We start from the raw sequence: 15,171 nt of genomic DNA on the forward strand, positions 1-15,171 counted from the left end.
GTAATGAGGGGACCGTACTGATGAAGCATGAAAATAAATTGTTGTGAAGTTTAACGAAAGAAAAAAAAAAAACAAAAACAAAACCAAACAACTTCTCTGAGAGCTTTTTTCTTTTTTTTTTCTTTTTTGCATTTCCATAGATCTTGCTCACTTCACAATCTCTGCTACGTAATTTTATTTTTATTAGTAACTTTTTATTAGTAATTTTTTGAAAGTGACCACTCAGATTCTATATTAGGTCTCCTCTGATGGCATCTTAAGATCTGATGCTGTTCCCGTATAAACCATTAGCAGGACATTTGTTGACTTCACAGATGCAGAACTTCAGTAAAATATTTGTTGTACCTGCCCTACGAGATCTGTTTACCAAGTGAACCATAGAGCAGAAATTAAATTAAATGCAGTATTCCAGCCATGTGGCAGGGTATATTTGTAAAAGAGAGTAACTGTGAAAACTCTTACTTCTTCAAAATTATATGAAAATATAATTCATATAATACAATTTCATGCTTCCATCTTTCTTGATGATCTCACAATGAAAATAACAGGGGTTCTTTGAAATCCTAATAGTCTGTAGCATGTGAATTGTCTGCAAATGAAGCATATTGATAGATCATTGGTAAATCAGAAAAAGGAAGATTTCTCTGTGACATTAACTTTTTTAAAAAATTTTAAGTAATTTACTTCTGTGCTGAATGTGGTCTTTCAATTTTATTTCCTTAAGAAGTGTACGGCAAAAAAATGTGAGTGTCATTCATTTATATTTTGCTCTTGTAGTTCACCTCAAAAAGGGTAAGATTTTGCTCGTCTCCTGCATATTTCAAGGGAACCTGGTGTTTTCTCTGGGTTAAATATTTATTTACTTTAAAGTTAAACCTTTATGAAAATAGTATAATTGTTACTGTCATTATTTTCTGAAATGTCAGTTTCCATGCATATCTGTAGTAAAGATACTCCTTACTCGCAGCTCCATATCATAGAAACATATTAATATACTTTTAGCTGGTGTCTAATATGGAAAAGTGACATTTGTCCTTGAGCTGTAATTCCCAGTACCAGAAACACCTGACATTTTTGCTAGTGCTCATGTCAAATAAAAGCACTGTACATTCAGATCAGTTATTTGATACTGTAATTTCAAAATGCTTTCTAAAGGTCAGGAGCAGGAAGGGAACCTGAGATTGTTTGCACATGTAGTAAATGCTACTTAGTGTGTGCTGGTCCACTTAGTTCATGGTGGCTGACTGCAGTTTCGGGCAAAACCATTCCTTGAAATAAGAAAGCTACTTCCAGTTCCCCATCTGCTGAACTTTTTTTTTTTTTTCTTATATGATACTGCTGATAACGGAGGTCTTCACAGGGGATTTTGGAATATTGCATAATATGGGTGACGTATGTGATAGTTTATCGCATTAGAACTGTATATTAACATTAATAAAGGTCAGGCATTATGTGTGGAGCGGTATATTTTTTTATTGTACCGAAGGAAATGCCTTAAGAGGTGTGCACAGATAAGATGAAGAAGTCTCTCTAGCATCTACCTTGTTACACCTTGTGTGGAGCTGGGACAAGCATTGTTCTGCTCAGGCCGCAGAAATGGGGTGTATTCCGAAGGTATTACTCCTTCCAAAGGGAAGTAGGCTGGGAAGGACAAGTAAACCTACATGTGCGTTCCCCCCAGGAGGTCTCCAAAGAGTGTGGTTAGGGAATCTCAGTTCCGTCTCTGTGCTTGAGCCAATGAACAAATGGCTGCTTGTGGGGCCACTTCCCTGGTACCTGCATTTCTTGATTACGCGGTGGGGAGTAGCAGCAGCACTGGCCACATGAGACCTTCACTGCCTGAATAAAGGATGCTGTCAGTTTGTCCTCAGAGGAGAAGGCTTATAGCTTGGCACTTCTGATGCTGGCTTGCAGCATAAGGCTCGTACTGATGGGATCACAGGCTCTTCTTTTTCCTACAGTGAGTAGCAGCCACAGACCCATTGCTCTTTCCAGTGTGGTCTTCTGGAGGCAGCCAGTTCTCTCTTCTGGTGCAGACTGCCTCTGCACTTGCTGTTTTGTCCTTTACCAGGTGCACATGTGAATGAAATACACTGAATTTATTTGAAATCAGTAATATTTCTGATCTTGTCCTTCTCACTCCATTGTGATGGAGTAGTCATTATGTTTAGTAGACACAGGTTATTTATTTAGGACTTTTTGCTCTCAACATATATTCTGTGGATGGAATGCAGTAGCCAGAGATGAGAAGATGAGTCTGTAATTTTTCCTAGAGCTATTGTCACAGGCAAGCTAATAGTAGGTTCTTGTTTGTAAGGAAAGCATATTTTATTTTATTTTTCCATGGGCTTGCTTCCAGACCCCCATTGGTATCTGCAGGCATTAGATTAAAGTCTGGTCACAGCCATTGAACATTTGTAATTCTTTAGAGTGTTTCCCCTCAAACATTGCCATCTAGAGTTTATGGAATAACATAAACACTCACTAACAGGACAAGAAATTCCATAAGACTGCCTTTGGGAGACTTTTGTCTGAAATGGAGAAGTATCACAGTTCAGTGCACTTGGAAAAGTATCCTTTAAAAAAACTAGGTTTCAGACTGTCGGGAGTTCTGAGTGCCCATTTATGCTTCTGGAATGCCTGATTGAAAGAGTTTGTTTCTTTGAGAAAACTGAGTGATTGCTTTCATTCTGCCTTTGCAGCTTGGAAGAATTCTTCGAAGCCCATTTATGAAATTTGTGGCACATGCAGCATCCTTCATTATTTTCCTAGGCCTGCTGGTGTTCAATGCTTCAGACAGATTTGAAGGTATAACAACGCTACCGAATGTCACTGTTACTGATTACCCTAAGCAGATCTTTAGGGTGAAGACTACCCAGTTCACCTGGACAGAAATGCTGATCATGGTATGGGTACTTGGTAGGTATATTGTCCCTTCATCTTTTTGTCAACTGTTTTCCTGCAGATATAAATTCTAAAAGAAAGGAGAGATGCCCAGATCCCAAACCTTTGCTCCAACTGCTGCGCGGTTAAAGTAAAACCCTTAGGGCAGATAACAGTGCATTGGAACTGGTGACAACATCAGAGCATTTGGGGAAATCACAGTTTCTACCAGTGTCAAGGGGCTAATGAGTCAGTTCTCATTATTCAGGTGCTCTTTTTCACAAAACCTGATCAGCTATTTGAAACTCCGTGTGGCAAAAAAAGCTATCTTCTAGCATTTCATCAAAGTCAGGTGCTTTACGCAGCAAAATGTCAGTTAGCCACATGATAATGTAGCATTCTCAGCTTGTACAGGCCGCAGAAGAGAAAGGAAGCGTTACTGTGTCTGCTATGTGAAGGTGCCTTTTCAATCACCTGAATCTCCTGGTCTAAACACTGCTTTATCTTAAACTGTGTTAGGGTAGGGAGATGCTTATCCCTTGTGTGCTGCCTTTTGGTAGTCCCAGCATATACTCGTCAGTATATGGGAAACAGGAAAAAAAGTTGTGGGTTTGTGGTTTTGTTGGTTTGGGCTTCTTTTTCCCCTAAGAAAAATTTTTGAAGATGTCTTGATTCCCAACAACTACGTCTCTAGCTTATGACGAGGCCGTGATCTGGACTAATTCCACATAAATGAATTTCTGAGTAGAAGCTTGAGTAAGAAAACTGAATTACGCATAGCCAAATTCCATTTCCTATGCTGAAAAGCGTCTTATTCTGTAGAGTGGAGAACGAGTAGTGTAATTGTGCCATTTATATTTGGTCATCTGTATAGTTGAGTAGTTGTGCTTCTCTGTAAAAACAAACCCTTCTGATTCAGAAGTGTTTTATGAATGTAAATGTTAAGGAAAGTAGAGGAGGGAGTTCTTCCACACTTAACATTTTTCCTTCTTTAGAAGTTACACTGTTAGGCCATAATACTTTCACTGCAAAGTTGTGGCTCTACGCTACCCTATGTGGAGATGTCTGAGTGTCTGAGCTTTATCTCCACATGTCAATTAATACCTTCCCATTTGATCAGCCCTGCTGAAACCAAGAGAGCCTTCCTCAAGGTGTATGATGACTCTGTGACACTGCAAATAAGTGAATTTTTGTTCCACTAGGGCCACCTGGTTTCATGAAATGGGAAAATGCAGAGTGTTTAAATGAAGAGTTTGGCCAACATGGCTATATTTGTTTGGGTTTTTTTTGATTTCTTGTTGCAGGTATGATGTGGTCAGAATGCAAAGAGCTGTGGTTGGAAGGACCCAGGGAATATATCTTGCAGTTATGGAATGTTTTGGATTTTGGGATGCTGTCCATTTTCATTGCCGCTTTCACAGCAAGGCTTCTGGCATTCCTGCAGGCCACAAAAGCACAACAATATGTGGACAACTACATTGAGGAGAATGACCTCTCTGAGGTCACACTTCCTCCAGAAATAGAATATTTTACTTACGGTGAGTTTAACTTTTCTGCAACACAGATCTGAACATAGAAAAACTGGTAGGATACACTAGCATTTCAAAGCCCTAAAATGAGTATTTGCATGTGTTTGTGTTCATAGCATTGTCTAACCACTTCTCCCTCAATATTTTTATTTCCATGCTATTTAAAGAATGGTTGTTATGACGGTAATTTGACAAATAAGTTTGCCAATATATTAAAACCAAACAATAGACATGAGGACAAAATCAGTTCAAACATAGCTGTCCGTAATTTTATTGTAGCTGTTTATCTTAGAGCTAAATTTGACCCTCTGGATTTTAAACATTTGCAAGCTATATTTTATTCTTGGCTTAGTGCACAACAGATAAAATTTTGATGTGAAATTTTTTTTGGTTCGTTCAGTTGTACTCATATTTGTAAAGATCTATCAGCATTTCCTACTGAAGGAGGGATGCTGGCTCCATAAATGTTACTCAAATAGAATAAAAGTACTAAATAGTTATTGCAGTGCAGAAATTGTAATTAAAGGTGTGATGAATCTCTGTTTGCACCAACAAAGGCTGTATTTGCTGCTGACAGTGTATTTTAGCATATGCTTTATGAACTTCAATATATTATAATAGCAGACTTGGTTTTGTTATTTATGTTAATTGCTATATAATCAATCTAAATGTGTACAATTAGAAACACATGGTATTTTGAGATGAAACACATTTTAATTCAGTGTTATTTTGCAAAGATGGTGCATTAATTCACGTAATAAACAATTTCTGAGTTTATATATAAACTCAGTTGTTTCTGTGCATATTGTGTGTGAAAGCCATGATCCTACTTCCATTGAGGTAAACGGCAAAATTCTTCATGATTTCAGTGGGAACCAGGTTATATCCTGAACTTGTAACAATGGCAAAAGCTTAGTGTGATTAACAAATTAAATTGCTTATCAACCAACACTGTGAACTTCCCATCAATAAAACACAAAATATGAATAGATTTCTGGCTTTAGCATAATGATTATTAAGATAGCAAATAATACAGTTGAGTTAAGAAAGGCAGTGAGGATTTATTTATTGTTATATAGTTCAGGTTAAAATGCAAACTGTAGAAGAAAATGTCATGTTTCTTCAACTACAGTTTTTCTTCTAGCAAAAGGTAATGTAAGTTATATTCATTATTTGTGACTTAAAGGAAATAGGAATAGAGTAGCACCTGCTACTTCATACTTCAAGTATTTGTATCAACTAAATTCAGACATGTTCATGGAAAAATCCTATCAAGACTAATTTTTAAACATAGTGATAAATGCGTAACTCCTTATATTTACCCCCGTATTTCATATCTTCCAGCTAGAGATAAATGGCTCCCATCTGATCCTCAGATAATATCCGAAGGCCTCTATGCAATTGCTGTCGTTCTTAGCTTTTCTCGGATTGCATACATCCTGCCTGCAAATGAGAGTTTTGGGCCCTTGCAGATTTCCCTTGGAAGGACCGTTAAGGACATCTTCAAGTTTATGGTCCTTTTTATTATGGTATTTCTTGCATTTATGATTGGAATGTTCATACTGTATTCCTACTACCTTGGAGCTAAACTAAACCCAGCCTTTACAACGTAAGTATGATGTTATGTTTAAGTAAAAAGCCAATATGAAATTTTGAGTTTTTCACTAAGTCTGTGAGATATTGTATCCTGTCTCCTAGCATTAAAACTGAAGACAGTTGAAGTCGGTGAGAAATCGGGTATCTCGGAACCTGAGAAAGCTGAATACAAAAGACAGCTGACCTAACGGAAGGGTTATTTAGAAGCTCTTGGAAGGAGTGCAGCAGTTTCCTTCCCATTAGCCCCATTTTTAGGTTTATTAGGACAGGGAAGGTCTGCCCCCTGCAGAGTTAGACTGGAAAATAATGAGACGAGGATATCCTTCATCTCAAAACCCGGAAATATTATACTTTTCTAACTCCTGGACTGTTGTTTTGCATGTATTGTTCCAACTATATTCTCTATGATGTATAGATGGAGCACTATGGAGAGATGGAACATACTGTGAAAAATATTCTCTTGCATGTTTGTTGTATTGATCAGTGCTCTACAAACCTGGTTCACAGACAAATCACTTGAGATAGATTGTTGCTTACTGTTAGCACAACTTATTTATTTGTGTAGTTAGTAATAATGCCTTTCTTTTTTTTTTCCCCTACAGAGTGGAAGAAAGTTTCAAGACCTTATTTTGGTCAATATTTGGCTTGTCTGAAGTAACTTCTGTTGTCCTCAAATATGATCATAAGTTCATAGAGAACATTGGTTACGTTCTTTATGGCATATACAATGTAACAATGGTGGTAGTTCTGCTCAACATGCTGATTGCTATGATCAACAGTTCATATCAAGAAATTGAGGTGGGCTCTGTTTTCAAGTTGTTCTCTTTTGCTATGTTGAAAAGGGCAGAATTATTAGGAATTATTTCAACAAGCACATCTTGATATGCAAAAGTACAGTGAAGAGATTACCTCGGTGAAGGAGATCACAAAACATACTGTGTTCAGTAGGACTGACTTTATCTAACACGCCAGCCAAGCTGGAGAACCTTACAGGATCTGAACAAGTAGTTCATCATGTGTCACGTACACATATCTAAGGAGATGTCATCCATCCAGAAATCTTAAAATCTAAAGTAATATTCAAAGGAGAACTGCTGCGAAGTAGAAAACAAAGTTGCTGGCCATAACATTTTAGACATGGGTGGCTCATTCGCAGTTTCCTTAGCATGCTTATTGCATGTTTCCATAATGTAATGCGTTTCAATCATTCAGCAGGAGAAAACTAGTTATAATAAACAAACTTTTCACCTTTGGAGTAAGCCAAGTCCAGCCTTGGAATACTTCAGTAAGAATGTATTAGGACAAAGTCAGTTTGTCAGTTTTGAACAGAATTTCTTTATGACAACAAAGTTTCTATTTTCTGTACTCCATTATAAATCAGTTATTTTTCATGTTTATGAAAAAGCTGTGAGTACTACCATTTTAAACCATGTCTGCCTTGAAGCTAATAGTTCATCACTTATGTGAGTACCAAATTCATGTGACCACTTTAATGAGAAAACAAGACTGTACAAAACCCAAAAAAGATCCACTTTAAATAGCAAGGAGTTTATATGTTGTCTTTCACTCAGTGCAAAAATAACACTTGTTTAAATGGCTCACATGCTTTAACTAAGTATTGTCAAAGAGATGTTGCCATAAAAAGACAACTGAAATTTAGTTAAAATAAACTTGATAAAGTGATTGCATTTTTGCAGAACTACTGGGAGTATTACTAGCAAGCAAATAACATTTCAACTAAAAGCAGAAAGGGTCAATATTTAAAAGAAGTTTAATTTGGAAGAAATTTTGCATTTCATGAAAACAAAGGACATACCTGTTTTTATATCTTAACACAGGATGACAGTGATGTAGAGTGGAAGTTCGCTCGTTCTAAACTTTGGTTGTCGTATTTTGATGATGGCAAAACGTTACCTCCACCGTTCAGCCTGGTACCAAGCCCCAAATCTTTTTTCTATTTCATCATGAGGATCATTAACTTTTCTAAGTGCAGGAGGAGAGGGCTGCAGAAGGACATTGAAATGGGAATGGGCAATTCTAAATCTAGGGTAGGTACTGAAATCTTTTCATTGCAGTGAAGAATTGTGTGTCCATTCTGCTTTTCTTTAGGTTTTAGGGTATGATTTGTGCTTCTGATGATAGTTTGGTAATTAGTCAAGCATTTATTTTCATAGATCTGTATTTCAGACTGTCTAAACATACTACATAAAACCAAATAATAGCTATAAATTTTCTTAGGATAACATGGTCCAGTGACTGGAAAAACACAATTAAAACAAAAATAACTGAGTATTCAAGGATGCAAATAATTCCCACAAGGAATGACCTAAATATTGAATAAAGATGCTTTCGGCCCCCTCCATTAGAAAGACTTTTTTTTAGTTTGGGGTGAAAAAAAAAAGGGGGCGAGGGGAGCGAGATGAGAAAACTTTTCCTTTCATGACAGGCAGGAGAAGGATAAAGTGTGGTCAGTATGAAATTCACTTCCTACTGTCGAAGTCAATGTTCTCAACAGAAGACAACAGGAAAGAGGCGGGCTTGGTAATAACAATAATCTTCAGCACTCCCATGACATTCTAAGCCTAGGTTCTTTACAAATATTAATGGAATGCAGTGTCACAACAGCCTTGTGAGAATTAGATCACAATATAGCCTCAGGCTGACTTCAGTTTGCTCACGTACCCCACCAGAGAGATCAGCTATCATTGCTTCAGCGACTTTTAATTTGCTACATAGAAAATTAATGACAGGTGCAGATTAGGGGATTGAACCTTCTTCATACACGTTTTTCTGCTTCACCCTCACCAGTGTATCTGAGAGAAGAGTTAGGTCCCTGATTTGGTATTAACAAATCTTCCGCCTTGGTCACAAAGCCATCTTGTCCAAGGTAGGTTTTTTCCCTTCAGTTTCTAGCCCACTACTACAAAACACTTAAATTATTTGGGATCTGATGGCTTTGTGATCCTTGAATAATTGAACAATGATCATTTTTCTACATGTATTACTATTCCTGAAAATGGTGCTTTGGAAGAACACTTCAAACTAAGCAGAAATGGTTTGGGGCATGTATTTGTAGTTAAACGTATGCTTAAGAGTGCAGATCCACAACAGCTCTTTGTTAAAGCCAGTTTAGAGAGTCTCTCCTTGCTCTAGCCACTCATCCCTGCTTCCAAGTCGTCATTCATTATTTCCTCAGCTGTGCAAGCACATTTGCTTTGAAGTTGTGCTGTGAACAGGATGGCTAAAACTGTAAGTGTTTAAAAAAAAAAAACCCAGACCAACGAATAAGTCAAGGCAATCTCAGTTTTTTTGGAAAGAATATTCTGATATAGTGAGTATGGAGGCGTCTCCAAGAAAAAAAAATGGAGCTGAATTCTAACTGCAAATTCTATAATATATTTTAATTTTGTCTTGTTTCTTCCTAGTTAAACCTTTTCACTCAGTCGAACTCCAGAGTTTTTGAATCGCACAGTTTTAACAGCATTCTCAATCAGCCAACACGCTATCAGGTAAGTACCTACAGTGGCCACTGTTTTAAGTAATAGAACTGTGTGAAGGTACTAGCAGAATTTTGTGTTTCAAGTACATTTTGCCTTCATCAGATAAAGAAAACCTCCTGTAGAAATCAAACTCCAGGATGCTACTGGAAAAAAGACAGTTATTGTTCAAGCCCCATTATTTGAAGCATTTAAAAAACTAGCCCATATAAAACTTAGATTTTTTTTTTTTTTTTTTTTTTTTTTTTCCTTTGATGTCCCAGTTTGGAAAGTGTGAGAAGCAAACATCTGAAACTGATTTCTGGGGAAGGGATGTGAAAGCATTGAGCTGACTAGGTTAGCATTACTTTCCCTTCCTTTCTTCTCATGATCTGAGATGTGACGTTCAGCATTCCTACAGATGGGAATGCTTCTCCCTGATAGGAGGAGTCTGTCAGATATTACCTTCCTGTCTGCTTTCCAGCTCGGAAAGAAAAGAGTAAATAGGAGCTTTTGTTCCCCTAGTGAAAACGTTGAAGGTATGTAATCCACCTATGCAAATTCTTTTAAGACAAGCTACATTAGATTAGATATGTACAAGTATATTAGTACATACAAGGAACCCTGACAGTTATGGTATAAAAATACAGATATGTCCCAGCTGACTGGAGGTTAGCAAATGTGACACCCATCCACAAGAAGGGCCGGAAGGAGGATCCGGGGAACTACAGGCCAGTCAGTCTGACCTCGGTGCCTGGGAAGGTCATGGAACAGATCCTCCTCAGTGCCATTACACGGCACATGCAGGAGAACAGGGTGATCAGGCCCAGTCAGCATGGGTTTGTGAAGGGCAGGTCATGCCTATCAAACCTGATATCCTTCTATGATAAGGTGACCCACTTAGTGGATGAGGGAAAAGCTGTGGATGTTATCTACTTGGATTTTTGCAAAGCTTTTGACACCGTTTCCCACAGCATTCTCCTGGAGAAACTGGCTGCTCATGGCCTGGACAGGTGTACTCTTCGCTGGGTAAAAAACTGGCTGGATGGCCGTGCCCAGAGAGTGGTGGTAAATGGAGTTAAATCCAGTTGGTGTCCAGTCACAAGTGGTGTCCCCCAGGGTTCGGTGCTGGGGCCGGTTCTCTTTAATATCTTTATCAATGATCTGGATGAAGGGATTGAATGCACCCTCAGTAAGTTCGCAGATGACACTAAACTGGGCGGGCGTGTTGATCTGCTTGAGGGTAGGTTGGCTCTGCAGAGGGATCTGGACAGGCTGGACCGATGGGCTGTGACCAATGGTATGAGGTTCAACAAGGCCAAGTGCCGGGTCCTGCACTTGGGTCACAACAACCCCATGCAGCGCTACAGGATTGGGGCAGAATGGCTTGAAAGCAGCTCGACAGAAAAGGACTTGGGAGTGTTGGTTGACAGCCGGCTGAATATGAGCCAGCAGTGTGCCCAGGTGGCCAAGAAGGCCAACAGCATCCTGGCCTGTATCAGGAATAGTGTGGTGAGCCGGACTAGGGAAGTGATCATCCCCCTGTACTCGGCACTGGTGAGGCCCCACCTCGAGTACTGCGTTCAGTTTTGGGCCCCTCGCTACAAGAGGGACATTGAGGTGTTGGAGCGTGTCCAGAGAAGGGCTACAAAGCTGGTGAGGGGCCTGGAGGACAAACCTTATGAGGAACGACTGAGGGAGCTGGGGTTGTTCAGCCTGGAGAAGAGGAGGCTGAGGGGAGACCTTATCACCCTCTACAACTACCTGAAAGGAGGCTGTAGAGAGATGGGGGCTGACCTCTTCTCCCTGGTGACAAGTGATAGGACGAGGGGAAACGGGTTCAAGTTACGTCAGGGGAGGTTTAGATTAGATATTAGGAGACATTTTTTCACTGAAAGGGTTATTAAACATTGGAATAGGCTGCCCAGGGAGGTGGTGGATTCACCATCTCTGGAGGTGTTTAAAAAAAGGGTAGATGGGGCACTGAGGGACATGGTTTAGAAGTGGCTCTTGTCAGGGTAGGCTAAAGGTTGGACTCGATGATCTTAAAGGTCCCTTCCAACCTCAACAATTCTATGATTCTATGATTCTATGATTCTATATAATCTTAATGAATCCTTTCTTTACCGCTGACATTGCACTGTCATACTGTAAAATCTCAACTTTTCTTTCTTTTTAAAAAGTAAGTATTTATCTCTTACTATTACACATCCTTTCATATGTGAACTGAGTTTAACAGAGTAGACCCATTCTGAAGTTACTTAAAGCCTAAATTAGGTGTGTTTAGATGTATTTTTCCTGTTGTCCTGTTCCCTACAAAAAGTTGTGGTGCTCTGTAAATATGAGCTAATTGGATGAGAAAGGTGCTTTATTGCAATGAAGAATCGCAGCATGCCACCAAAAGAGCCTATCCGAGGCAACTGCTTGATGTAGGGCTGTTCATTCTTTTCCTTATATGGATGTGAGGGAGATAGTTAAGAAGGAAAAGTGAATAGTGTTTAATTATATATGCTTACCTAATTATGTAACTGTTTTAATCTGGCAGCAAATAATGAAAAGACTGATAAAACGTTATGTTCTGAAAGCACAAGTGGACAAAGAAAATGATGAAGTAAATGAAGGTAAGAAAGAGACTGCATTTGCAATATTCAGAGATAATTTTTGTCACATTATATTAGGCATCCATATTACAGTGGTGCATGGAGGTTTCAGGTAAAAAGAGGGTTTATTTCTGCTTCAAATGCACTGCACTCAGCTAGATAGTAATGGAAGTATGCCTGTGACAACAAAAATGGACAAGTACAATGTAAAAGATTACCAAGCAATAGACTGATGTCCCTTCCAGAGCCGGCTCTGCTCTTGGAAATGTAACACCCCAGCAATGGTTTTGTTCCTATAGGCTGGAGGTTATAACCATTGCAGTTCAGACAGTAAGAAATCTGTGTAATCACCACCAGAAAAACATATGTGTTTAGCATAAGTCTGGGCTAGTTGGTTTTGGCGCACTGGGAATGCTTACCCAAGCCACTCTGCTGGCAGCCTTGTGCTCTCCAGTTGGTGTGCAGGGATCAACAGCTTGGGATCAGAACAGTTTTTACTGGCACGGAAGCACCAGGCGTTATGCTGGATATATGATGTGAGGGGGCCGAACGGGCCGCTATGTCAGCGATGGCAGCACAGCTTTTATTTTTCTTGTTAGTTACTTTCTGCTTATGTGTAACTCCCTGTGAGAAGCAGGGAGCGGAAAAGAAGATAGGAATTAAATCCCACTCTGTGCCTTCAAAAGGCAGTATTGTGCATTTACTGTTATCCCAACTCTTCCCCATCCTATGTGGCTGTACAGAGCTGAGCCTGTGAGTGACAAAAGCAGAGAAACTCCACAAAGTATCTTCCTCTCAGTGTGCCCCTTGTGCCCCTCTTCTGAATGCCCATTGCTCTCCTCCTGTTCCTGCTCCGTGATGGAAATCATCTGCCTAGAGATGGATGAAAAGGCTGTTCTCTCACCGACAGTGCCAGGGGCATACAAGTCTTTCCAGTTCCCTGATGCCTGGGTGGTATTGGCATATATGTCTTTAGATAAGCATAACAAGCAGGAGAATCGTAGTTCATGGACATCATGGTTCTTGCTTTATCACCAATTTTCGCTAAGTCCACTTAGAGCACGTCAGCTAATCCCTGAAACTCAGTCTTCATCTGTGTAGCAAAGGTGTAGAGCTCTTTGGGTCAACGCCCCTCTCATTGGTGCCTGAAACATAGATCCAGCCTTTGAAGATACAATTTTTGAAGTTTTCTGTATTCTAAATAGAAAACTTGTGCATTCTTATATACTGCAGCTATTTTAAACCGAAGTCTAGGGATTTTTCCCTGTTCTGCATCAGTAGAGAATTCAGGTATTCTTTTGTAGCCTTTATATCACGGGTGACAAATAATTTCCTGCGGTGGCTACTGTGTACGACTTTGCATACCTCACACTTGCTGGGAGAATAGTATTTGAATATTTTAAAAAGCTTCTGCTCTTGAACTGAATATCCTATAATGGAAAAAATGCTGTTGCTCGTTATGAGCCTGGCCTTGACAATCGCTTTCATTTAAATGCGCTTTTTGTATTTGTGTCAAATTCTAACGTAATTTTAAATTGGTTGACTTTTTCTAATTCAAAGGATAATGGTAAGGAAGAGGAGAGAGACTCAGAAGCTGTGAGTTTTACTGCCAGCTCTGCCACACTTTTCCTGTGTGTGATCTTGGCACAGCACTTCAGAAAAAAATCTCTCTGCCTTTTCTCTCTAAAAAGGGGATACTAATAATTACCAGCTGTTCAGCAGTGTTGCCGTGATTAATTTATTAACCTATGTAAATCGCTTTTTGAATCTTTGATGTTCTGTATACGTGTGGAGCACAACATTAGAGTCTGGTGGACTATGAAAATACCTTTGGTGCTATTTAGGGGTGGAGAAACACTCAATTTTATTGAGAGTAAAGCTTTCTGCCCCACCTCTGTACCTGCTCTTGTCAACATTTTAAGATAATAATCTGAGATACTCACTGATGTGACTTAACAGGATTGAATGAATCCTGATCTTTGCTAACATGTTTTTCTTTCAATGATTAATACAGGTGAATTAAAGGAAATCAAACAGGACATCTCCAGTCTTCGCTATGAACTTTTGGAGGATAAGTCTCAAGCAACAGAAGAGTTAGCGATTTTAATACACAAACTCAGTGAGAAACTAAATCCTAATATGTTGAGATGTGAATGATTCAACAGAGGAACCATGGCTTTGACTACAGCACAACTATTTATTGGCAATAATATTTCAGTATCTTATACTTGAAAAATGTATTGTAGATTTTTAGCACTGAATAACTTTATGTACAGCTTCTCTGGAATTTAGTCTTAGGAAATTTTATTAACTCGCCACAGAAAGATTGCTCTCTTCATTTAAATTGTCTAAAAGCAAGAACTCTCCTTTTTATTTGTTTTTGATTGGGTTTTTTGTTTGTTTTTGTTCTTTTTGGGTTTTTTTTTTTGTGCATTTATGCATTAAAAAGGTATAATGGTATCAATTGCTGATATTTTAACAGGTTTCTGAATACATATTGAGAATTCTTTGCACTAAATTTGCAAGAAGAAATTAAAATAACAGATACAGCGTAGTACTCTGTTCCTTGCAGTGGCTGGGTAGGAGTAGGATTTTTCACAATACAATAAATGAAGTAGAGGTTGGTGGAGGATTACTTGAAATCTTTGTTCTTTATTAGCAATGCTAGTGATGCGTCTTAATCTTAAACTGAGAACTCATGGTATGGTTACAAGGAATTAATGAAAATCAGGTAAGTGTGAGTGTACTTGTAGTAGCACTATTTAACACCTATGTATATACACGTACCTACAACTCCTCTTTCTTAATTCTGCGTATTATACCTTTTTTTAAAAAAAAAAAACATCTGTGACCTTGGTCCAGAGCTACTCTTTATGTGGTAGAAATGTGGGGGTTTTTTAACACTCAGCCTCCCTGCAGGGCTGGTATTTTGTTACACCATTCTAAATGACGCCTCTGATGCTTCGTTGTTAATAAAATAAAATTAAATATTCTAACTGTACCCGCCCTCCCTCTAGTCCCGCTGTTTAGGCACCAGGCTCCACCTTCCCCGCCTCTGGCCAATGGCGGCGCGTCCCTCGCTGCGGG

General features: G+C 39.0%; 1 protein-coding gene across 1 annotated transcript in view; it reads left to right on the forward strand.

Moving 5' to 3' along the window:
• The window catches only part of TRPC3 (transient receptor potential cation channel subfamily C member 3), a 41,324-nt gene extending 26,269 nt beyond the window's left edge, over positions 1 to 15,055 (forward strand). Inside the window, exons 5-12 of the mRNA XM_074589136.1 lie at positions 2,703 to 2,919; positions 4,188 to 4,421; positions 5,757 to 6,021; positions 6,611 to 6,806; positions 7,847 to 8,056; positions 9,434 to 9,517; positions 12,030 to 12,105; positions 14,099 to 15,055. Coding sequence (XP_074445237.1) covers positions 2,703 to 2,919; positions 4,188 to 4,421; positions 5,757 to 6,021; positions 6,611 to 6,806; positions 7,847 to 8,056; positions 9,434 to 9,517; positions 12,030 to 12,105; positions 14,099 to 14,241 — 1,425 coding nt within the window. The 3' untranslated portion in view covers positions 14,242 to 15,055. The remainder of the gene's footprint in view (positions 1 to 2,702; positions 2,920 to 4,187; positions 4,422 to 5,756; positions 6,022 to 6,610; positions 6,807 to 7,846; positions 8,057 to 9,433; positions 9,518 to 12,029; positions 12,106 to 14,098) is intronic.
• The last annotated feature ends 116 nt before the right edge of the window (positions 15,056 to 15,171 follow it).

Source organism: Larus michahellis, chromosome 5, assembly GCF_964199755.1.
Source record: "Larus michahellis chromosome 5, bLarMic1.1, whole genome shotgun sequence".
Taxonomy (NCBI): Eukaryota; Metazoa; Chordata; class Aves; order Charadriiformes; family Laridae; genus Larus; species Larus michahellis.